The sequence below is a fragment of the Mangifera indica genome, chromosome 9 (genome assembly GCF_011075055.1).
Source record: "Mangifera indica cultivar Alphonso chromosome 9, CATAS_Mindica_2.1, whole genome shotgun sequence".
In the NCBI taxonomy this organism is placed as follows: Eukaryota; Viridiplantae; Streptophyta; class Magnoliopsida; order Sapindales; family Anacardiaceae; genus Mangifera; species Mangifera indica.
This window is the reverse complement of record NC_058145.1, coordinates 12,429,667-12,455,064: the sequence shown is the minus strand read 5'-3', so window position 1 is coordinate 12,455,064 and position 25,398 is coordinate 12,429,667. Positions and strand designations below refer to the sequence as shown.

At 33.5% G+C, this 25,398-nt stretch overlaps 3 protein-coding genes and 1 pseudogene across 4 annotated transcripts; 1 reads left to right on the top strand and 3 right to left on the bottom strand.

Annotated features, from left to right (window-relative positions):
* Nucleotides 1–177: 177 nt before the first annotated feature.
* LOC123225767 (transcription initiation factor TFIID subunit 15b-like) lies at nt 178–4,519 on the bottom strand. Of its 2 annotated transcripts, XR_006504181.1 has the most exons (8): nt 4,199–4,519; nt 3,993–4,092; nt 2,794–3,496; nt 2,094–2,244; nt 1,944–2,013; nt 1,115–1,335; nt 961–995; nt 178–877 (listed from the first exon to the last, which is right to left on the bottom strand). XR_006504181.1 is itself a non-coding variant. In XM_044649992.1 (6 exons), exons 1-6 carry the CDS (start codon nt 4,413–4,415, stop codon nt 1,218–1,220), a joined length of 1,359 nt encoding a protein of 452 aa, XP_044505927.1. In that variant the 5' UTR covers nt 4,416–4,519; the 3' UTR covers nt 178–1,217. The 2 variants fall into 2 exon arrangements, 1 of the variants encoding a protein (XP_044505927.1); XM_044649992.1 differs by having other exon boundaries at nt 178–1,335.
* Nucleotides 4,520–6,637: 2,118 nt separating this feature from the next.
* On the bottom strand, nt 6,638–9,962 carry LOC123225152 (glucan endo-1,3-beta-glucosidase 9-like). The gene is made up of 2 exons (XM_044649024.1): nt 9,527–9,962; nt 6,638–8,157 (listed from the first exon to the last, which is right to left on the bottom strand). The coding sequence occupies exons 1-2, from the start codon at nt 9,874–9,876 to the stop codon at nt 7,044–7,046; spliced, it is 1,464 nt and encodes a 487-aa protein (XP_044504959.1). The 5' UTR covers nt 9,877–9,962; the 3' UTR covers nt 6,638–7,043.
* Nucleotides 9,963–13,068: 3,106 nt separating this feature from the next.
* Nucleotides 13,069–14,221, top strand: LOC123226274 (annotated as a pseudogene).
* Nucleotides 14,222–21,263: 7,042 nt separating this feature from the next.
* On the bottom strand, nt 21,264–22,853 carry LOC123225268 (protein G1-like7). Its single transcript, XM_044649191.1, has one exon. The coding sequence runs from the start codon at nt 22,590–22,592 to the stop codon at nt 21,432–21,434; it is 1,161 nt and encodes a 386-aa protein (XP_044505126.1). The 5' UTR covers nt 22,593–22,853; the 3' UTR covers nt 21,264–21,431.
* Between the last annotated feature and the right edge of the window lie 2,545 nt (nt 22,854–25,398).

Genomic DNA, 25,398 nt, shown 5'->3' with positions numbered 1-25,398 from the left:
AAATTACATGCAAGATTTATATGAAGCCACTGACCATCAATTTTTAAGTTCAAGAAGTGCAATACATATAAATCAGGTCTCTCCGACCCTTTTTTCTCTTTCTCCTATCCCTATTGGATTATTATATCTATTAATTAAAAAACTAAAATAAAAAATAAAAAATTAACCCAAGAGAAGTCCATGAAAGCCCAACGTCTTGTACAACACTTATGAAAGGAAACAGAATTACATCGGAGATAAATACAATTGACAAAGTCGGAATACTTCCAACATGTGGATCACAGGCTCATAGAAGCTTCACCGCGCACTGCCACTTTTGGATACAACGGCCATTCCATTTGCCGACTTCCCCCCCTTTACCACAGAAGTGAAGCAGCTATACGTGACCATGACAAATGTTTCGTTATGCAAACTCCACTCCCCGTACAACAATGGAGCAGCAGCCATGCTTATTGTTTTTCTTGAGCAATTACATTTGTCAAACACTTAAATACACATTTGATGAAACTCGTCACGGTAAAAGCATCGAATTCAACCCCATTTGCAATATTTTCAAAGCTAGACCTATCCGTCAAACTGTCAGGTGATTGCTGCACCACAAGACTGAGCGCCATCAACAAAATCCCCAAATTTATAAGCAGCATCAAAAAATTCCAATTTAAGTTTGGAATTTCTTACTACTAATTTAAAATAATTTGATGGCAACTGTCTCACAAATGGCATATGACTTTGTTCAGCCAGAACATGGGGAAGGCCTTGTAGTAATATCCCAAAGCAAAATTTGTAAAACCGACTAAACCAGCACATGCATGTTTACACTGATCATTTCGACCACTCGTATCAATGACAGATGATCTGGCTGAGATGTGAGCAAGCTCTACAAAATGCACTATAGTGCAGGGTTAATTTTGCAAACAAGTGATATGAAAGAGCAGCACTCACCTGAAAATATCAACCTACCTTAGCAGCAAGCAATTTGATTATTCCACTTGCCTCTATAAAAAACATTCACAGAGTTAAATCAATCCCAAACCTAGAATATAAATCCCTCCAAGTAGTGGCAGATAAATGATTAAGGAGAAGGGGCATTGTCCAGGTTAAGTGAACAACCTACCTCTTAGTCTCCACAGTTAAAGAACAACCTCGCCAATGAAACATTATTAAAATCCCTCAGACCACTATTTTTAGTACATAAAACGTTCAGAGCTCAAATTCTCTCAGTATGGACGAGAGCGGTTTCCTCCATGGTAATGTCTATCTGGCCCCGAACCTCCACCATCTCTGTAATTGTTGCGCCTCTCTCCACCATTGCCATAGCCACCTCTACCACCACCCCTGTTGCAAGAGTATTAAGTTGCATCACTCCCAATATGGACAAAAAGGAAAACAAAGCAATAAAGTCCAAAGTGTCTAAATCCTTTTATTAGTTCCAACACAAGCATATAATTATTAAAGGGCCAAAAGCAGATAAAAAAGGACTAAAAAACCTTGAATACACCAATGATGAAATTGAGTCCAAGAAGAAAAAATTAAAAGACAAAAAATTTATTTTAAATAATCAACAGTTCCTCTACTCTATGAAGTAGAACGCTCCAACTCATTCAAAAGCCATTTTCAATCATTTTGTCTCATAATAGGCAAATTTCTCAGTGACTCATAAATTATCACAGCTATTTAAGAAAGTGTTATATGGGCTAAACGTAATAAGGAATACAATAATGTTTCTTCTGGGATCACACAATTAAAAATATCTTAGTATAACTTAGCTTTGATAAAGAAATCAAACAATTTACATATCACAAAGAAGAATAAAGGATGAGATGTGTCAATGAAGCATTCCACCATCAATGGCTAATGATAAAAACACTGCAAACTTAAATTTAGTTAAGAGACAACTTTGACCATCCAAACTATAAAGAAAAAGAATAAGTTTGTAGAGATACCCATGTTCACGTCTTAGGGCGGTCTTCTCTGCCATCACAACACTAATTTTATGACCTCTCAGTTCATGATCTGTTAAAAATAACAAATGAATGAGGTGAAAGTTTTATGATATCATACTGAAATATCCAAGAAAAAGATCTTTAGAATACCTTGAAAAAATCCACCAGCTGCATGTGCAGCAGCTGGATCTTCATAGGATAAAACTGCATCACCCTTGTTGTTTCCTTTCTCATCTGTGTATATCTTTATATTCCATGGCCACTGATCTTTGTATCCTCTCTTCTGCTTGATTCTTCCAACCTAACATACAAAAAAAGGCAATGTTAGAATCCCATTGTATCGCAAACATCATTCTAAAGAGAACAGAAAAAGAATATGTCATCCAGAAAACATCCATTATATACTCAATATTACAGTAACAAAAATCCACCAAGAGAATATACTAACATCATCCTTCATAATCAGTTGAAATATGTAGACTAGCAGTCAATCAGCAGACCAACACAATGGACTGCATGATCTAAATGGGCATTCTGGAAAACAATTAACACTCCACAGTCAACTAAACGCCTCCATTCTTAAATTATAATGATGGATTTATTAGAAAAAAAATTGTCAAAACAATATCTATCTCTTTAAAATTACACAAAATGAACTAAACAAAATCATAAAAACCATTAAAATAAAGAAATAAGAAAACTCTGCCAGCAATACAGAGACCCCTGCAAAAGAATCAATTGAAAATTCCATTAAATTGGAACATTCATCTAAAACAACTCCTAATATGAAATAAAATGAATATAATTCTACAAGCACTTTGAACTTTAAAAGAAAAGATTTGACTATTACCATTCCAATGCCTCCAAAAAGTTCTCTCAATTCTTCAACAGTCACATCTGGCGGCAGATTTGATATGTATATTCTTGAGTTATCACAGGAACTATCACAGTCACCATCACACTGTTTGATCTTAGCCAAGGCATCAGCAGGACCATTACCATAACCACCTCCCTGATTTCGAGTACCACCAGCACCATACCCACCATCATGTCCACCAGGCGGGCCACTCCGTCCACTACCCCTTGCATCACTGAAACCATCACCACCATAACCACCTGCAGGACCACCATAGGATGGGGGATATGATGCGGGGCCACCAGTGTAACTACTTGGTGGAGGAACTGCCTCCATCCCATAATTTGTACTCCCACCATAAGAATTAGGTGGCGGATAATTTTCTGCAGCGCCACCATAAGATGCAGGAGCAGGTGTAGGGACCTGAACATAACCGCTATCTTCTCTTCCCTGATTACCACCATAGGAACCACCTCTATTGGCCCAATTTCGACCTTCATAATTACTTCCTCTACCTCCTTCATAATTGCCGCTTCGACCACCATCACCTCTACCACCTCGATTACCACCATATTCACCACTGTTTCCTCCCCTGTTATAACTTCTGCCATTGCCACTGCGATCACCAGCACCCACAGGTGAGGGTGCACCACATTTGTTACACTCAACCCGTCTTGCAAAGTTCAAATTCCCACAGCTACATAGAAATATGCAAGTTTCAATCACATGTTTCACTCGTGTGTGAAAATTAAATCATCAAGAAAAGATACCCTAATATGTGGATGTTAAACATCTAATAGTGATAAAAGCTTTACAGAACATTCTAACCACGTAGTCTAACCGTACAAAGTGTTTAAAAACCTTAAAATGAAAAATAAATTGAGAATATTCTTTTACTGAGAACCTCCTACACTTCTCAGTGGTTAGACTTTGAATTGAAGCAGTTAAGTTGCCTTGTCTGGGTATTAAGACTCTCTTACAACCTGATCATCACTTATTTTAACACTACCATTCTTGAAGATTATATTAACCAACTAAAATTATTATCCCAAGAAACAGAATCTACCTGAACTAAATTGTTTTAATTTTATCACAAATCAATAAATTGAATTATGAACCGTTCAAATCGATGTACAATCAACCCTAATACAATTAAAATGATCATATTTGATAAAACAGAAAGAAAAAATCACCTAGGATTAGGGCACTTCCAGTCCCCGTCTCTGCCGCCTCCACCACGGCCTCCGCCTCCTCTGCCACCTCCTCCTCCTCCTCTTCCACCACGATCCCCTCCTTTAAACAAAGATCCAATGAACAACGTTAAATGAACCAAAATGATTTTTTAAAGGAAATAAATCAACTATACACAAAATAAAAGAAGCACGAAAAAGCTAGGCACCTCGATTTTGCGAATGACCACCGTATGCTCCTCCTCCACCACCACCTCCACGTCCGCCTCCTCGTCCACCACCATATCCCCCACCACCACGACCGCCACCATATCCTCCACCACTATCGCCTCCATAGCCCCCATAACCACCAACTCCGCCTCCGCTGCCTCCATAACCCCCGCCGTAGGCAGGATCTCCGCCGTCTTGGTTGTACATGCCAGACATGAAGATCTAGGGTTTTACCCAAAACTTGTTTCTTCAAGGTAGAAAAGATCAAGATAAAAAGATAAATATTAGGTTATGATGAGTTTATCAGGTAAATGGAGTGATGGGTTATAGCTTACATATTTATAAATTCTAAATTCTAATGTACCGAGTACCGACGAAAAATTAAAACAAACTATTGCACGTGTCGTGAACTGTATAATTTGTACGCGTGTGGGAAAATTTAAGCGTTGGATCTTCTATTTAGAAATGTAGTTAGTTAATTACACCGTCCGATTAACTCTAGGTTTTTATAACGGTCAACTTGTAAGGTGTGGTCTGAAGTGAATAATTTTGCTTAATTAGGAATATAAAATGATCTTTGAATTAATTTGATAATCCGTTACGTCATTTTTCCCCCACCGAAAGTATTGTTGAAAGCAAATTCCAGCTTTTTGAAATGGTGATTGTAGTAAAACAAAGGCCAAATGACTATTTCCCACCCAAGGTTTGACGCAAAACCAATTTTTCACTTATTAACTATAACAAATTTAAATATTTATTTATCTATTAAATTTCATTGTCACTGTCAAGAGTAACATATTGTTTAATAAAAATATTTAAAAAAATTATAAATTCATCATAGTTTTTTTCCAAGTTTAAAAACTAATAATTTCTCTTCAATCCAAAGTTTGAAAAATATTTATTTACCCTCTAGGGTTTGCATTTTCTCCCTTGTCGCATCTCCGACAATCAGAGCTAGTCAACTTCCTCCCTCCTATCTCTTGAACGAAGACGAATAGCCAACAAACTTGTGGTCGACCAATGATTTGTCAACCAAGGGTTTCAGAGATCGGTTTGGTTGATTTGTGTTGGCCAATGAATCATTGGCTAACCTCTGGTAGGTTAATGATTTGTCCTCGTTTGAGAGATGGGAGGAAAGACGCTGGTCGGCTCTAGTTGCTGGAGAAGCGACAAGGGAGAAAATGCAAACCTTAAGGGAAAAATAATTATTTTTCAAACTTTAGGTTTGAAGAGGGAATTACTAGTTTTTAAATTTTTTTGGGGAGGGATTAATGAATTTATAACTTTTTTTAAATATTTTTATTAAATGACAATTTACCTCTGATAATAACAGTAAAATTTAATAGATAAGTGAGTATTTGAATTTTTGATAGTTAACAGATGAGAAATTAAGTTTACATCAAACCTTGAGCAAGAAATAGTCACTTGGCCTAAAATAAATATTCTTATTTTCACCATATTTAGGATTAAATAAAATTCAAAGTAGGAGAATAAATAATAAAGAAATGAAATGTTTATAATATGATTCGACCGATGGTCTAAATGCGCCTACAATAGTGTCATATATTGATTGCTTAGAGAGAATCATAGGATTACATTGCCAGAAGCTTTACGTACCTTTTTCCTTATGGTTCTTTTTTCTTCCTTCCTACCTCTATGGTGGTCATAGAATGGACAAGTGGAGTTACATGCAATCACGATATTTAAACATTATTAATTCAAATATGATTGTAGAGAGTTGCTCATATTTTAGTTAAATTCATACATAATAGGGTAATTACAATAATAACATAATCTCGGTTTAATAAAAAATTATTATTTTTTCCTATAAACATTAAATAAAATAGGAAATGAATTTAATAGATATCGAAAAGATATTTTACCATGTGTAGTTCTTCCCACGGTCCTTAACCAATGGAATTTTTACTCAAGTTCTTAGATGATTTGATAGATACAGCAAAGTGTATAAGCGTTATATTTATAGCTTGTTGTGTCTTCTAATGGTGTTTTGTGAGTTTGGTTAAGGAAAAAATTTTACACTATAACAATTTATCTCTAATTTATGAAGTGTGGGTAGAATTTTAAAACTCTTTATTTTTTTTTCACGAATGAGACGATGTGATGACGACATTCGTACACAATATTTAATGCATCTTATGCTTGCACTGTCCACCAATCATACAGCAATCCATATCACTAAGGAGTCTTGATGAACACATTTCATCGTGTGCATTTCCGTATGACTTGATGGATATGCAAAATGTTTGATTGTTGTGCCTGTAACTTATCGTCGCCCCGTCAAGTGTCCTTTTGCGAGCTCGGTCAATGGGAAGATTTTACCATATATCACAAAGATCTTTATGTTTTCCAACTTTCAAGAGACCAAATCACACATCGGTTTAATCCAACTCCAGCAAGCTTTCAAATGTCTACTAGTGTTAAAAAATATTCATTGCATCACATCCATTACTTCAAACGCATGATACAAAAATGGTTACTAAGATATGGTAATGGGGATGCCGTAAACTAATTGTACCATACACTTCAATTTTAACATCACAACATCAAAAGAAGAGGGGAGGGTACTGTCATGGCACCGGGATAAAAACTCAGTCAAGTACTCTCTCATTTCTGAAAAAGACATAGTGACAACTGGGAAAGATCCTAACCACAAAGTTACCAAAAAATGGGACCTCTTAATAATTGCTTCCTTCTTTTCCAACTTCAAATCCACACGATTAAGTTTTTAAGCAAGTTGAAACCTTGTACAACAACAAATATCCATAACCATAACCACAGAACTGAGGCTGATTATGTGGAGCACATGTGGCTGCAGATGTCTTTCTACCATGAAAAACTAAATAAAATGGCAAAAGTATTGAGTGTTAGCAGTATCGTGCATTGGAAAAGATAGGCTCTGTGAAGAGAAGAATGAGAAGTGCGAATTTCAATTGGAAATCTGCAATTATCCACTGATGGATCGACAGTGGTGATCAAACCTAACCCACCAAAATCACAGCTAGTAGGCGTTTGATCATGCTGCTGATAGTAGCTATTAAATGCATATGATATGTTCTGGGGCCAACTGATATTGTAGCAAGATCCACCAGGAGAGAGTGCAGAGCAATCAGCAGCATTACATGCCTCCAGAGCCCTTGCTGTTGCATTAGACAAGTCTTTATTATTGTTTGCAACACACCACCTGGAAGGAAGGTACTCAACATTTTGTTCATTCACAAGGTTTTTTGCATCCTGCCCAAATTTTATATTGTACTTGGCTTGGCCATCAAAAGAGAACACACCCCAATGCCTCTCAAAATTTCCAGTTGCTATGTGTCTTTGATCCTCATCTAAAAGGCTTAAAATGTATACTTCCATTGGTGGATCTCGAGGTCTAAGTGGGGTCCCCACTTTGCTGTGAAGGTGATCCAGCAAGCCATTCATGAAGGTCTCTGCAGTAGATACAGTTGCATTTGCAGCTCCATCTGTTGGCCACCCAATTTGTGCCACAACAATATCCATTTCTGGAAAACCAACTGTTGATAATGCAGTAACTAGGGTGTCATAGCTTAAGTCAAAGCTGTTTTTGTATGTTTTGTGACTATCATTACGAGGGTGTGCAGTTCCTTTGAAGAGAGCAAAGTCAAGAGAAATATTCTTGTTTTGGTGGAAACTTGAAAATGGTGAGATGGCCACAAAGAAAGGTGAGTGATGCTTGCGAAGAAATGTAAGGAGTTCAATCATGGTTTTGTTGAGTCCAGGCCTAAAGTGTCCTTTTGATGGCAGGCCAGACTCTGACTGGAATGAATCAAAACTGCATGGAACCACCACTTTCACTTCACTAGCCAAGCCTGCTCTGCTCAAGGCTGCTTGGATGTTCATGGCGGCTCCAATAACAAAGGGAAGGAACTGCTCACCGTAGCTTAGGAGAAATGGATCATCCCCAACAGCAACATACCTGTAAAGAGTTAGTAATATGTAAGAAGAGAAGCAACACTGATGCAAAATTTTCCTCTGACAATTTTCACATCAAGAAAACAATTGTCTTTAGTTACTGCAGTGTAAAATGAAGTCATCTAAAAAACTATTTTTTTAATCCCTTAATTTCCATTGAAAACTAAACTAGATCACAGGAGAGGCATCTTTCCACCCTTCTCAGTTGTCCTATGTCATGAACTTGTTTGCTCTAACCCAAGTTTTCCAATCAAGTCAAACTGGATATATATCCAATATTGCACAGAGATGAATGCAAAAAATGAATCACAAATGCTAGCTCTGTCATGAAATTTTACTCATAAAGTGAAGCATGACTAAGTTGAATCAAAACCTACTATAACAATAGAAACAAAAGCTAGGGAAATTTTGGGGACCGTCTCATAGACATCTGAATGCAATTAATTCAAAGTTCATCTTACAGAGGTAAGCTTATGTCCAAGTAAATGGCTAAAGTAGACCAACACAACCTCACAAAGGGACACTATACAGAGCCTATAAATGTGGTTTATAGGCTACAGCACCAAAAACCAATTTGTGGCATATATAACCGAAGGTGGTGCAGCTCCTAAAATTCCTAATATTGAACACTTTAGGAAGCTTCTGACATTTCTAAGCCCCTTGAATCAAACTCATTAATACAGTATAATATAATATCAACTCATGTGACTGATTCTAAATAGAATCATGACCCTTTCTTTTAGTTATACAGGAAATTTTATAACACCAAGGGTGATAAAACTAGATGTCATGTGAATATGCATCACCTGACTTAATTTCCTCAGTCCAATTCTTAACACATTTGAGCTACAAGAAAGTGCATATTGACTTCTAGTATTGCAGAATAATGATCCAGAAGAACAAATTGGTGAGTTAATATGATACTTGATAGAATACTTTGAATCTTCAATGGTGTTAAAAAGCTATTATTTTATTTTCGAATATATTTAAGAGAGAGAGAGAAGGGAAGTTCTAAATTGAGAATATTAAATTTCTAAGCAGTCCTCGTTCTAAGCTGATTAATGAATTTCACATTAAGACAAGGATTCAGCGAAGGTGCCCAAATGAAACCTGCAGCTGACAACATAAACAGACACATTGCATTATTGTAAAAACCAAACTTTAATCACACCATTTAATTACAAGCACCAGCAATTTCCTCCGAACCCTAACATTGAATGTATATATATAAAAAAATGTCTAATAGCACTTGCAGAATGAAAGAGAACGGCTTCCATAAATAGAAACAGAAAAAAAATTAAAGCCAAAAAAATAAAAATAATAATAAACCCAGAAACATGTTAATAAAATCAACAAAAGCAATAAAAGCATACTCAATCCTAACTCTAGAGCCACCGTCAGGAGAAATGTATCTAGTGACATTATCATGGACCCAACTTTCAGCAGCTTTCTTGGAAGAATTCAAGCTTTTGAGCATAGAATTGGGGATGGCTACAGTGACAGCAATGTTGGAGCCAGAGAGTGCTTGAAGAACAACTGGGTCAGCATCAAAGAGCTTAACTTTGGTGATGTCATTAGACTTCAAGAGCTCCACCACTTTGGGAGGTGGGAGGGGGTGAGAGGATGCAGTGCCCCAATTCACACCAATGGATAGACCCAGCGAGCAGATTGAAGTGAAGTTTAAGAGGAGAAAATAGATTAGTAGACTCAGATTTGGAGGCATGTCAGTGTGTGGCTGGTTGTTCTTGGACACCCAGAACAAAGGACTTTTGGCAGCTGGTGGGAAACATTACTATGCTTACTCAGTTTGTGGGGCTTTTGGTATTTTTGTTCTTCAAGACGTAGACAGAAAAATACTGTTTAACTCTTGTACTAGACTGGTGTGCACTTATTTTACCCTAAACTTATCGTATGTATTTTAGAGATGTAAATATAAATATTAAATAATATTAAATTATATAATAATATATATTTATATATTTAAAATAAATATATATAATATTATTTATTATTTTAAAGATAGTTAATTAAGATAAATAGGGTACGGTGGGTTTATACAATTTTGGTTAATGATACAAGGCTTATATGGGTATAGTTATAAAAAAAATAAAAAGGAATACTATTTATATATATTTTTTAATATATCATTTAAGTGTATTAAATGATTGTACGGTCAATAGGAAATATGACCACTACTGACCATATAATTTTGAATATATCAATTACGTGATCATCAACCGCTCAACTAATGTTTACTCATTTATTTTAAAAGTTTGTCTTGATTTTTTGTATGAGGGCTTAAGTTATTTTTTCTTTTGTCAGAATAATATTAAGATTACAACCATTTTTAAATCGGTTCTCATATATGTTCATAGAATTCTCATGATCGAGTTACACATTGATTCTCTTGTTATGGATCTACCAATTTTAAAAGATTTGTCAAACATATATACACATATGAGTAATAGATTATTAGTTGTCTTTTATTAATAATAAAATAAATACATCATATGGTGCAAATACATATATAGTCTCAATAGAGTGGCTCTAGATCACTTACTTTTAAAATCTCTCAGTTACACTTGTTAATCTAACACTAAGTGACACTGTTTTTTATGTTTTTGTTGCAATTGAGATTTTGTCAATCAATCAACTATATTTTCATCCGAATTAACTTTATATGTCTGTATGTCTCCACACTAAGCAATTTTTTTGATAGGATGAAACCTTATGAGAATATGTTTGGAGTGTTGGTAAGACATTGGCTCCTTAGCTTGAGCAATAGTGCCATTGTTGTCATAGTATACATCGAACGGATCAACAATACTCGGAACTACTCTAACCTTAGTCACAAACTCCATGATCCAAACCACCTCTTTAGTCGTATATAACAATACAATGTACTCGTATTCGATAGCAAAATCAGCTACAGTGTTAAATAAAAAGAGAATTAAGATTAGCTGAGAAAGTAGACTGGGAATATGCCAAGGAAAATGGATTGGATGTTGTGGTGGTGAATCATGGGACTGTGATGGCCCCTGTTATTCCACCTACACTCAATGCTTGTACGTCTTCTCCAGGGTAATCCTCTTTACCAACTTCTAACTTGCGGGATTCATTAGGGTGTGTTTGACTAGTGAATAACTGGTGAAATTGATCTTTTGTAATTTTTGTCCATGTTCTTTTGTGAGTTCATTCAAATAAACTATTCGAAAAACAAAATGAAATTTTGGACTAGTCCTTGAGAGATTTCTCAATGCCATGACTAGTTCACTTTAAAGGTGTTGCCTTAGCACGTATCTTGGTTTAAGAGAGCCCATCAGCATCAGTAAGGCACTTGTGTGTTGAAGCCATATCTCACTATGGAGACTTTGTGGCCAAGGTTGCAGAACTTTATCCTGAGTATAATGTACCCAAGTAACAAGTCAAACTTCCTACACTACATGATAGAAACTTTTGTTTAACCGGAACCTGTCCATTTAGTCAGACAGATAAACCCAAGTTTAGTGATCAAATCCACAGTCACTATATCATGATAGAGTTTCATAAATTATGACAAAGGTTTGAATCCAGATATCTCTTTAAAAATTCTAATATTTTACTAATATTACTAATCTTTCAAACCTACATAATAGAATTACAACAAGATAATGCTGGTTTGTTATATCTAGAACTTTGATTTTATGTGCCATAAAAAAATCGGATTTTTGAGACTGCCCATCATATTGAATGACATTTTGTCACCCCCACATATCACTTTTTGAACAAACCTTTGATCTCTGTAAAAAAGTTAGCAACCGGGACTTCATGGAGAAGACAAATGTCGGGACATTTGATTCTATCGATCACAAAATTGAGCCTTTTTAAGTTCTTTATGCAGCAAACTGTCACGTGAATTCCATAAGTGCTCTCTCAAATGTCGATAATCCTATTACTTGTCAGTGTATAAAGTAATTCCCCTGGTATAACTGCAACTGATTTGACACCATCAACTGCAAAAGCTTATTTGCCTGCATTTTCTTGTAGTTTTCTGAAGGATACCCAACCTGGCTTGTTAATATTATTTCTTCGGGCAGATATTATCAGTATGCTGACAAAATTATCTATTCATGTGAAGACAATCTTCCCAGGGCCCATAACAGAAGCTTGAAAGGCATATCCAAGGCTGATAGAATATTTTACCTACAATTCGGATGGCATTTGCACATTTTACATTCAAATCTAAGTCTCATGAATTCAAACAAAATCCTCTCCCTTATCCAGCACCTGTTTATGATCATCAATTCTCTATCACCAGCTAATTCCAGGGTGGTTTTATCCAATCCCCAGAATGTAAAATTCTCTCTGGAGCTATACTATGAAACCTTCTGTCCCTATTGCTCAAATTTCATAGTCAATTACCTGAATAAGCTCTTCCAGAATGGACTCATCTCTGTAGTTGATCTCAAGCTCATCCCATATGGCAACGCCAGGATTGGACCCAACTGTTCCATCACTTGCCAGGTTGTTGTTTTTTTTTTAATATCTGTCAAGCTCAAATTTAGTACAAATTAACTGTGAGACAAGTTGTAGCTTAAATTTATACAAAATGGGAAACTATTGGGAATGGATTTGTTGACAATATCAATTATTTAGTTAAGGTCTTTGAAGAAGATGATCTCCTCTCCATCGTTGATCTTCATTTTACCTTTGGGGTAATGCCAAAATCAGAAACACAAACACCACCAACAGCGCCTTGGATTGCCAGGCCCCACTAAATTTTTATCATCAATCTCAATTGAGTTTAGTTTTCTTTCCCGGAAAATGAAATAAGAAGAAAGTCCTAAAATTGAGTTAAAGAAAGTTTTGATTTATATTGGCAATTGGATTTTTTGAAAAATATGTTTTAATGTTTGTTGCAGCATGGTCCATCTGAATGGTTGTTGAACACTCTGGAAGCTTGTGCTATTGATATCTGGCCTCAAGTGGCATGCCTTTGGTTTTAATATGAGCTTAGAACACCTTATGATAATTTGAAGATAATACAGTGAGACATTTCCTGATTCATTTTTAATTTGTAAGACATATAACTTTAATATGTAGCAGCCTTGATGTTTTAGAATGACTAAAGTGAATTCATTTGCTTTGAGAAATTGGGATTGGATCCAAAGCCATCTCTGATTGCTATACCAGTGGAAAAGGGACAGAGGTTAGTTCTGTGCTTTTTCAATGTTTATTCAAGTTCAAGTTGTGAGTGAGTTGGATTCGTTAGTTTGGTCTAATCATTAATATCAGTATCCTATCAAGAATTGGCTTGTATGTTTGTATTAAGCTGCAGGAGCAGCTTGTGTATATATGCACTGTTCCAAGGATATGAAAATTGTATCATCTCTGGGAAACTCCTTTTGTTTGTTTTTTATTTCATTTTTCTTGCCTGCTGTTATTTACTTCTTCTAAGCCCAACTTTCTCCTCAATGAATGATGCAGCTTGAGTTACAACACGCAGCTAAAACCAATTCCCCTGAGCCTCCTCATCAGTACGTGCCCTGGCGAGTAGTTGATGGACAGCCACTTCATGACGTAATTAGCTTCTTTCACTTTGTCTGTAATTTCCAAGATTACCTTAAAACTCTTCGATGTCTTGGCATCAGAAAGATTGAATGATTAATAGGCAGAATCCAGGGATAACAAAAATCTACAAGAAATGACATTATTTCTCTTGCTGCAGGACTATGAAAACTTCTTCAGCTATATCTGCAACGCTTATAATGGCACTTCTCACCCGGAGGCTTGCAGCAATATTAAGCCTTATTACTATCCACAAGACGAAGGCAGAGCCTCAGTGAAATCCACGAAGAAAATTTGCAACCTTCTTGAACTTTGTCTCTTCTATGTTTTTGAAACCATGGACGCTTGCATGGTGTTTTCATCTATATTTCACACATTTTGTGTTACGTCCCTGGTTCAATAGCCTCAGTTTTGGCTATGAGGTTTGTAAGTCAAAACGCTTCTAAGTTTTGCAAGCCAAAATGCTCAAAATTTGTCTTGGCTTACAAGTTATTTAACTAATTAAATTTTTTTATCCCGAAGCCATATAGGATGTATAGACAAACTCAAAATCTATTTCATATTTTGTCGATGTGAAATTTATCTAAATGTGTTATATTTTGTATTATATAAAAAGTCAAATAGATTATATCATTTTCAATTGGCCAGAAAACTTATTCTCATCTAAGGTATAGTAAAAACCTAAAATGAATTCAGTTAACTTCGGAAAACCTAAATACTCATCCATCTGTTAGTTTTAGTTGTTACAATTAGGGATGAAATTGTCATTTATAATTTTTATTTAAACAAAGAAAAAATTATTTCTTTTTTTCCCCTTAGTTTTAAAAACTAACAATTTCTCTCAAACTTAATTTTAAAAAATTAATCTTTCACCCCCACCGTATATAGCCACTAGGGAGGTGGTTATATTTTAGAATGAACAACCACCCTCCCAAACTTTGAAACATTCACTTACACCCCAAAACTTCATTACATCTTTCTGGCTATTGTTCTTTTCGGCATTCTTCTCTAGTGGCATCTTCCCTCTCCCTAGTGGTTTTTCAATGCAAAACTCACCAAAAATATAACCAAAATTGTTGGATTTTTATGCACGAATCTATGCAAAAATTGTACATATCTGTGACAATCTATGCATCGACAGACACATAAATCAATCGGACAGTGTCACACAGATGTTGACCACAACTTTGCGAGGCCATTGGACCTATCTATGCATAAGAATCTAGTCATTTTGATCAAATTTTCAATGGTTTTTATACCGAAAAACCACCAGGGAAGGGGAGAGATATCACGAAGAGGAACGTTGGAAAGAACGGTCATTGAAAAGATAGAATGAAGTTTTTAGTATATAAATGTAATATTTTAAAGTTTGAGAAAGTGATTGTTCATTCTAAAATATAAAATCTTAAAATTCATATAAAGTGACAGTAAAAGATTAATTTTTTTAAATTAAGACAAAGAAAAATTGTTAGTTTTTAAAATTAAAAAGAAAAAAATAATATTTTTTTATTTAAATATAAATTTTAAATAATAATTTTATCTTTAATTATAATTCTCAAAACTAATAGATAAATAAGTATTTAAATTTTAAAAAATTTGGGTTTTCGTTAAACCCTATGTGGGAATAACTCACTTGGCCCTTCCAATTTTTGTGGGCTTGATTTGCTTGGCGTCTTATGGAATTGCAGTCCCATTGTGAGAAGGGAAATTAATTCATTTTTTCCGACGAAAATGAATAAGCCTTTAAAACAGACAATAATTTCATTTCGCAAACTTTATAACATCGTGTTACACACGACATCGTATAGCAGCCTCACATCACACAAGTTAATTAAATTAAACAGGACACGAAACGACATTAGTTTGTCTTGGTTGCAGAGAAAAACGACATTGAGGTGAGTGCATACCTAAACTAATAGTCTAATGCCAGCTGACGCGTTGCTTGTACTAAATACTATATAAATATTCTTTATTTTATTTTCTTCCAGAATAAAATAAAATAAAATAAGACTCATCAATGATTAATCTGACAACTCCTAGTCAGTACCTCATCTTTGTAATTTCCCTCTTCTTTTTTTAATCACTGATTTCGTTCCATAATTAGATTTAGGCCCAGACTTACTCCCAACCAAGGTTTATTAAAACCGAACCAATATCAATTAAATATTAAAAACTAAAATTCTCATTTGTAAATTATTAAAATTAACTAAATTAGTTAATTTTAAAGATAAAATCATTATTTAACTAACAATTTATTAAAAATAATAAATTTTTATTTATTTCCTTTTTAGATTTAAAAAAATAACAATTTCCTTTACAATTTAACTTTAAAATTTTACATTTTCCATCTACTAGATTTTTATTTTTCCCTCCACTGACCCCTAGGTCAATGTTTTTATCTTTTTATCGAATGAAAATAATTCAATTTTGTCTAACAAAAAGGTCATCGAAGAGAGAAGATCAACAAGAGAAAAAAGATGGTGTGAAGGTTGACCAACGACCAAAGCAAAGATGGTTGCCAAAGGAGGAGAAAAATATCTCAGGAGGAAAAAGTAATTTTTCGAACTTTGTGCAGAGAAAAATTATTAATTGTTTAAATTAAAAAAAAAATATGATAAAATATTAATTTTTAAATTACTTCTAGATGGATTCTTAACCACTACTAATTCATTTTGTCCGTTAAATTACTTAAGTTTAAATTTCTAATTCATTTCCCAGTAATTTAAATACACAGTTTTGAATCATAATTAGTCTTATTAAATCATTATTTTTTCTTTTAAAGAATAGTTTTACGTAAGAGTATACGTAATTCGATTTAAACCATAAAATTAAATTATTTAAAATTACTGTTTAATTTTATTTGATTTATAAAATGTCTGGTTTAGTTTAATAAATTTTAGAAAAATAGTTTTACAAATTGGGTTGTAGTTCAAACGGTTTGCAAAACGAACCAAACCGTTAATTTTATATATATATAGCCATATTTGATAATAGAATTTTCTAATGAATCATTTGATGTGCAATTTGTTTTTTATTTCTATTTTATTATTTTATTTAAATATTTATTGTATATATATTTCATATTTATTTTATATTTTAAAAAACTATAATTTAATTATTATTTGTTAAATACGATATATTTAAAAATAAATTATTTTAATAATTTAAAAAACAGACCAAATTGTATATTTTTAGTTTGATATGATTTATTTTTAAATCTAAAATAATTTAATTTGATTTGAAAATTCTCTAATCTTTTTATTCTTAATTTATTTAAAAAAGAAAGTCTTAAATCTCGTTCAACCGGATTGCTTATACCCTTAGGGGGCGTTTGGTTTGGATAATGTTTAATTACTAAAATATAAAGATTATCTTAAAGATAGATTACTTAGAAGATTACTGAGTATAAATGATTACTATGTTTGATAAAATTTGATAGGTATAAATAATTATTGTGTTTGGTTAAAGATAATAAAAGATTACTAGTAAAATATTTTACTTAAATGCCCTTGAATATAATTATTTTTAAATATTTTTTATATTATTTGTCATATTGATTAAAAATAAATTTATTTTTATCTCAAAAAATTAATAAATAATAATTTTTCTATAATAAACTCAAGATTACCCCAGTAATCTTTAAATACCTAAGGTGAAGGTGGTAATCAGATTACCACCTATATTACTTGCTACGTCAGCATTGGTAATAAAAGATTACTGTAATCTTTTATTACTGATAAACCAAACAAGGGAATAAAAGATAGATTATCAAGATAATCTTAAAAACCTTTAACCAAACGCATCATTAATTCAACCTGGAGTGTCATGAACGTGGAAACAAAAACGGATTCATACCAATTTCGGGTTTTGGTCAGTCCTGGACCCGACCAATAGTGCAACAAGTCACGATGCAATATCCCAGGAGTCAGGACTAATAGAAACCCCCTTTGCCGCATTTCGGAATGATTATGGGACAAACTTTTTAACAGACGGAAAACACAGAGAGATTAAAACTTTTAACTGCTGTCTAAACGATACAATATCACAGGGCACGTGGCTGCCTTTTTTGGATGCCAATTGAGAAGAAACCAAATAAACAAAGAATATATAAATAATAACGTATTTTATATAATTAGATAATTAAAAATTAAAAAAATAATACTTAATTATCTAATAATATCTTATTATTTATGTATAGAATTATGTATATAATTTTATTAATATATAAAATGTTTCATATGTAAAATTAGAATCTAATTGTTTGAAATTTGTAGTATAACTTAGTTTAAAGTTAAAAATGATTTAGTTTCGACTAAAATTTTTTTTTAAATGGTTTGATTTGGATGAATAGTGATATATATATGTAAAATTTTATATACAAAAAATGATATATCATTATATAATCAACTATTTTTAAATTAAAAATAACATTACATCTTAAGCTATATCAAACAAATACTAAATATACAAAAAAAAAAAAGAGAAAATTATATTAAAAAAAATGACATCTTAATATTTCAATCTTTTAAATTAAATTTAGTTTAGGAAAACTATATATTAAAAAAATAGAAGGATTTATCGAAAATTAAAAAATTACAAATAGATGCATCCAAATTTTCTATTCATACCTACCATACTTTTAGTTTAAAAAAAAAATTTTAAATTAACAGTAGTATTTTAATTAAAATTTAATACGAAAACTATGCGGTTGCTAATCAAGATTCTAAATTTTTATTTCACTTTGTTTATTCAAAATTAACAATTAAATATACAAATAATAATTCATATTCCTAATTTTTAATACACTTAGCTTGAGATAGTTTAAGTTGATTGGCTTGCAGAAAACCGTCACATTCAATTCATCCTATTCAACCCGACATCAATCACATCCAATAACCAAAAGGCCAAACTACTATTTTCCACCCAAGGTATGCTGTAATGATAAATTTTCACTATTTAACTATAAAAATATCAAATACTCACCCATGACCAGTTAAAAATAATGGTGGTAAGGGTAAAATCATCATTTTCTCTATAATATTAAAAAATAAACTAAAATATAATCTGTTTTTACCCCCTAAACTTTGAAAACTAAAATTTTCCCCTAGCCTAAGTTTTAAAAAATGACAGTTTCACTCTAGGGTTTGGCTTTGAAATCTCCGACTCCATTGCCGACGACCTCTCTCTCCCAAGACATCCTCTCCTTCCAGCGATCTCTTTCCTCTCATTTAAAAGGTCGATCGACGTCGGAGACGCTTTGGGAGATGAAGAACTTCGTCAGGGGAGACGAAGAACTTCGTCGGGGAAGACGAAGATGAAGCCGTCGTCTTTGTCTGGGAAGACGGTCGTCTTCCCAAAGGTCTTCTTCTAGGAAGACGATCGTCTTCCCTGATGAAGTTCTTCGTCTCTCAAGGCATCTTCGATGTCGATCGACCCTCCAAATAGGAGAAAAGAGATCGTCGGAAGGAGATGATGCTTCGGGAGGAGAGGATGCTTCGGGAGAGAGAGACCGTCGGCAATGGAGCCGAAAAGGTCACCGGAGATTTCAAAACCAAACCCTAGGGTGAAACTGCTATTTTTTAAAACTTAGGCTGAGGTTTTTAAAGTTTAGGGGGGCAAAAAGAGATAAAATTTTTAGGTGTTAGGGTTCTATTAAATTTAACTGATCATAAGTGAGTATTTGATATTTTTATAATTAAAAGATGAAAACTTGACATTATAGCATATCTTAAGTGGAAAATAGTCGTTTGGCCTAACCAAAACCAGGGACTAAACCACTCGATGCAGGCGCCCTTTAGAAAGCCCCCACACCAAGGCCACCTACTCATTCTTTCTCTCTCTCTCTGTTTCTCCTTGTAAGGAAGAATGTATACCATTGGCTTAAATCAAGTGTAAAATGAATATGCTAAAATTTTTATGGGGGATTAGACTTAAGATTCGCATGCATATATTATATTAAGATAAAAATTTTGAATTATCTAATTTAATAATTATAAAATTAATCATTAAATTAAAATTTTAATTTATTCAATATAATTGCTTTCACGTTAAAAAAGTTATCCAATTAGAATATAATGAATATTGCGTCATATCACGACAAGAGAAACAGGCTATAGAGGTGCGGCTACTGAATATGTGAATAGGGTTTTCTCCGTCTTACAATGTATCTTGTGACATTGCTGCTTTTGCACTTAATTCAATCAGAAATTTCGTGCCCCACGTATACAAAGAACATCAAACAAAGGAGATTAATTGATCACTTTTTGTTCCTTGTTCTTCTATGTCAATACTCTTCCTCTTTGCAGATCCCCTCGTTAGCATCAAAAGATTTGAGTGTAAGGTTTTTCTGCTGTCAACCCCAGGAAGAAGATTGGTGAACCTTAATTTTAATTTAAGAAAATGAAAAGATGACTTCTCTTTTCTTTTGACTTTCGAAGAATAGATATGGTTAAGGATAAAATGCAAAGAAAAAAGATGTGAAATAATGTGATTCTACAAAAAGATAGAACAAAACAAGTGAAGAACCAAACAAATAAATAATACAAAATACAATCAAAGATGACTACTGAATAGGAGGGCAATAAATGTGATATAATTTTGTTGGATATGGGTGTACAGTGGAGTAGAGAAATGGGTTTTGTTGGGGAGTGACCAGTGTGGGTCTATGTATAATAACAAAAAAATTAAATTATTATTATTATTATTATTATATAGAAAATAATGAAACTATATTATAAAATAAGAAATGGAAAGCATCGGTTGGCAATAGGTCCTTATCATATTGAGGAGGCGATTAAACAAATCAAATAAGAGAAGCAATCACAAAGGATTTTGATTATATTTTTGATTATATTTTTTCAAAATAATTGATGTTTGGAGCCCCCTATATCTTTTTATAGATGTTATTATCAGAGAAATGTTGTTTTCAGACGAAGAAGAGAGAGATCCAAACGGGTAAGACACCCCAATTAAGTTACCAATACCGAAAAGCCCCAGAAATCTTAAAATCTGAAAATAAAATCTTAGATCAAGTTAAAAAGGACATATGTATACAGCAACTGAAACAGAGAACTCAAAGAAGAGTAAAAATCAGAGGCCCACGTGTGCATAATTACAGAACAAACTTATATGCCAGGAGTCCTCTCACTCACGGTTAGAGCTATAAACAAACCTTGCCCAGCAGTGCCACAAAGAAAACAAGAAAAAGGCAAAAAATATTAATGGTCAATTTCTAATCTCTAGGCTTTAAATATTGAGGAAGAAAACCAAGTACTTGGATGAATTGTCTTGTACACAGGAAGAGGAATATATATATATATATATATATATATATAGTTTTTATTGGATCAAGTTTACCAAGTCAAAATAATAAACAAAATCTAAACAGTAATTAAAAATAATGGCACCTAGTTTTCCTCAAAACGACAGTGTGATCAATGAAACAAAGGAGAAGTAGAAGGGTTTTAACCCATACAAATGTTCTAATTATGAAACAAAGTAAAATTAAAATAAAAAAATAAATAGTATATTGGAGAAAAGAGAGGAGTGATGATGGGAAATAAGTGTGGAGAAAGAGAGATTTTCTCTCTGTAATTCTATCTATTTTGGGTTCACGATCCAGTTATAAGAGAATCGATTGCCAGAAATAGATTGCTCATATTGATCGTCTCAATAGCAACAGATAATCATAAGAAAAATAAAAATAAATAAAATAAAATAAAAAAGGTGAAATTATACTGTTGTAGTCGGAGCAGCGGCACTCCGAGCAACCTCACCTCCACCTCCATCACCACCACCACTACCACGACCATCATTAGCACCAGTACTCCCTGTTAAAGAGACAGCAGCGGCAGTAATTGCAACAGCTGGCCTCTTTCGCTTCTTCTTCCCATAAGATATTCCTCTAGCTTTTGCCTGTCCTTCCTTAACCTCCCCCAAGTAAATCCCCACAGCCTCATCTCCAAAAGGGTTTGACTCCTGTCGTACATCGTTCTCTTTATAAGCTGCTTTCAGCTTTCCGATCAACGCATCAAGACTCCCCCACGCTTGCTTTATCGGGCAAGCACATGGAGCCGGAGGATTTGGGTGCCCAAAATAAGGACACCCCGAAACATGAACCCTCGTTTTCCCAGATCGGTCAAGGTATTTCAAAAACTCTATAACGTGTGCGCCGCTGCAGTCAGCAAGTGTTAATGGTGGCTTGTGGTTTTTAAGATACTGCAAGAACGTGTTCCAGTCTCTCCACTTTTGAGATTTATACCGACTTGTTGGAGCTGGAGAAGACGATTCCGGTGGTTGTTGTGATGGAACTGAAGCTCCACCTGAACTAGAACCAGCAGGAGGAGCTGATGATGAAGCTTCACCGCTATTTGCAGCGGCAGTAACTACAACAGCTGGCCTCTTTCGCTTCTTCTTCTCAGAAGATATTCCTCTAGCTTTTGCCTGTCCTTCCTTAACCTCCCCCAAGTAAATCCCCACACCGTCGTCTCCAAAAGGGTTTGACTCCTGCGGTCGACCGTTCTCTTTATAAGCTGCTCTCAGCTTTCCGATCAACGCATCAAGACTCCCCCACGCTTTCTTTATCGGGCAAGCACATGGAGCCGGAGGATTTGGGTGCCCGAAATAAGGACACCCCGAAACATGAACCCTCGTTTTCCCAGATCGGTCAAGGTATTTCAAAAACTCTATAACGTGTGCGCCGCTGCAGTCAGCAAGCGTTAATGGTGGCTTGTGGTTTTTAAGATACTGCAAGAAAGTGTTCCAGTCTCTCCGCTTTTGAGATTTATACCGATTTGGTGAAGCTCCACCTGAACTAGAACCAGCAGGAGGAGCTGATGATGAAGCTTCACCGGTATTTGACTCAGGTGCACCCCCTTCAGAAGCAGAATCCATGAGATACAGTATTATTTAGACCTATTTTCAACTCTCTTCACGAATGAATTACCATAATATGTAATCTCTTCTCTCTGTGTTTGTTTGAACAAGGGAATCAAGTCCTACTTTCAGTTTGATCTGGCGGTGTTTTAAGTGAAATTTGAATCTTAAAACTATCAATTTTTTCACAAGGAAGACAGGCATTGTATTTTCTTTATTCCGGAGGAAGAAGAGGGTTTTGGGGAAGAAAATTTTAGAGGAAAGGAGAGAGAAATAAAGAAAGAAAATGGTGTTTGGTGTACTTGTTGATGGGACGTAAATAGAAAAAATAATAATTTTTACATAATTTTTATATTTATTAATTTTTAATCTTTTAATATAATTTTTAATTATTTAATTATATAATAATATATCATTATTTACATAAAAAATTATATATAAAAATTATATTAATAATACTATTTAAAAATTAAAAAGAAAAAAAAATGTTAAAGATGAATGATTGAGACTCTCTCCCTTCCCTTCGGTCCCTCAACCCAAATACAAACTAGGTAAATCTACACGTACTTCAACTTCACTTTTTTTTTTTTTAAAATTTATTTTTCAAATTCCATTGGAATGGTTTTCAATCTCTCAGAAGAGCTACTGTATATATCTGTATTTTATGAATGAATTCAAAAAATTACCGGGTGGCCCAGAGGACGGTGACATGTTTCTAATTCACCCTCGGCGGCACCCTCCAGTTCGCTTTCTTCATATGTGGAGCGTGTGCCTTACATTCAACCGGCGAGTCCACCTGCGGAGGACTACCACGAGCATAGATTGTAATTAATGGAGCATAAAATTTTCACGGCAAGATTAAGCTGTTGAACAGTATTTTTAAAACCGAATTGCCCATCAAATCAGTTATTTCATAAGTTTATAATTCAATTCAAATAATAAATTGATTCAATATATTATTAAATTATTATATGAAACATATAAAATATAATTTTAAATATATTTAATAAAAAATTAATTATAAATTATAGATTTTAAATATTTTTTTGTTTAACAAATTTATTTAAATTTAATCAAATTTCAAGTAAATCAATATTTATATATAAATCGGATTAGATTGTAAATTAATTTATCTTTCAATCGATCAAACCGAGTAATATGATCCAATTTTAATAACAATGCTATTGAGAATACAAGTAAATACATAATTAATTTATCATTCTATGATTATATATTATTATTAACTTATAAATCATTTAATTACGTAATTACATATTAATTATATATTCAAAAATATATATATTTTGATGGTTATATAAATTATTTAAAACATTTGAAATAGATTCAGAGTAGCGATCTCCTTCTTACTAACTTAATTCAACATTTTACTTTGATGACTAATGTTCCAAAAACACTTGCTGTACAAAAAAATTAATGAGAATAATTAGTACCATTTTGTCTTGTCCCATTGGATAATGATGCATAATCGTGTATTCATTGGATGGGGTTATTGTTAATTACACGCAATTAATAACCTTAATGAAGTCCATTCCCCTTCACCATCATAATTTAATTTAATTTTTTTTTTTTATGTATACTCAAGGTAGGGGTCCCCTCCTTCAATTCTTCAAGTAGGAGTGTAACTTGTGAAGTGAGTTCATGGAACCAATTGTGAAGTGAAATCTTAGGTATAGGTTATTTTTAATCAATAAAATTATATATACAATTTTTAGATATAATTATATATATAAATTATAACTTTTCTTTTCGTGATTACATGTTAGTTTATCTTTAATTTTTAACTATCTAATCATATAATAATATATTAATGTTTATACATATAATATTACTTTATTCTGAATATTTCTTTATAAACGATAGTTGAGTATGTTAATTTAATTGTGAAGAGCCAAAAAGTTTCCAAAAAAAGTTTGCAGTCCTTCGTCGTTGTTGGAAACACAAAAGTAGCCCTTAGAAAGTTCTTATTTATCTCTATCATTGATAAAAACTACAAATCTACTTGATATCCCTTATTCTTCTCTTCAACCTATTTATGAAGAAGCACAACAATGAGCACAAAAAATGAGGTACCTGGCAATGATTTTAGACCTTGGACTGGTTTTAGTCTATTATAGTTTGATTGATGATCAAACTGATCGTACTGTTATATGAGATTTAGGTGGCTAAGTATTTGGTACGGGTCTTTCATCATGTGTGAGTGGGAGATATTGGATTCGAGTCCCCCCATGACGGATCGATCCGATCTGATTTTCTTAACTCTCAAGAGGCAATTATTGGGGGTTGATAATTGACAGTTGAACTCTTATTTAAAGTCCAAACTGCCTCCCAAGGCAAAATTATGCTAATTTTTAAGAGAACAAAAGTCTCCCCTCTTCTCCTATAAAACCAATGCACAAATCTTGTCTCTCAAATGGAAATCAGTATGCAGGCAAATGGCTTTGTGAAAATATACTAACGTCAATACCTTACGCCATAAATGAAGAAGTTTTATCAAAAATTAATCTGAATATATCTGAATAATTGATTATATCGATCACAAAATTGAGCTTTTTTAAGTTCATTATGCAGCAAACTGTCACATGAATTTTATAACTGCCCCCTCAAATGTCGATAATCCTATGACTTGTGACTGTATAAAGTAATTCCCCTGGTATAACTGCAAGTGATTTGACACCATCAACTGCAAAAGCTTATTTGCCTGCATTTTCTTGTAGTTTTAGGATACCCAACCTGGCTCGTTAATAATATTTCTTGGGGGCAGATATTATCAGTATCCTGACAGAATTATCTATTCATGTGAAGA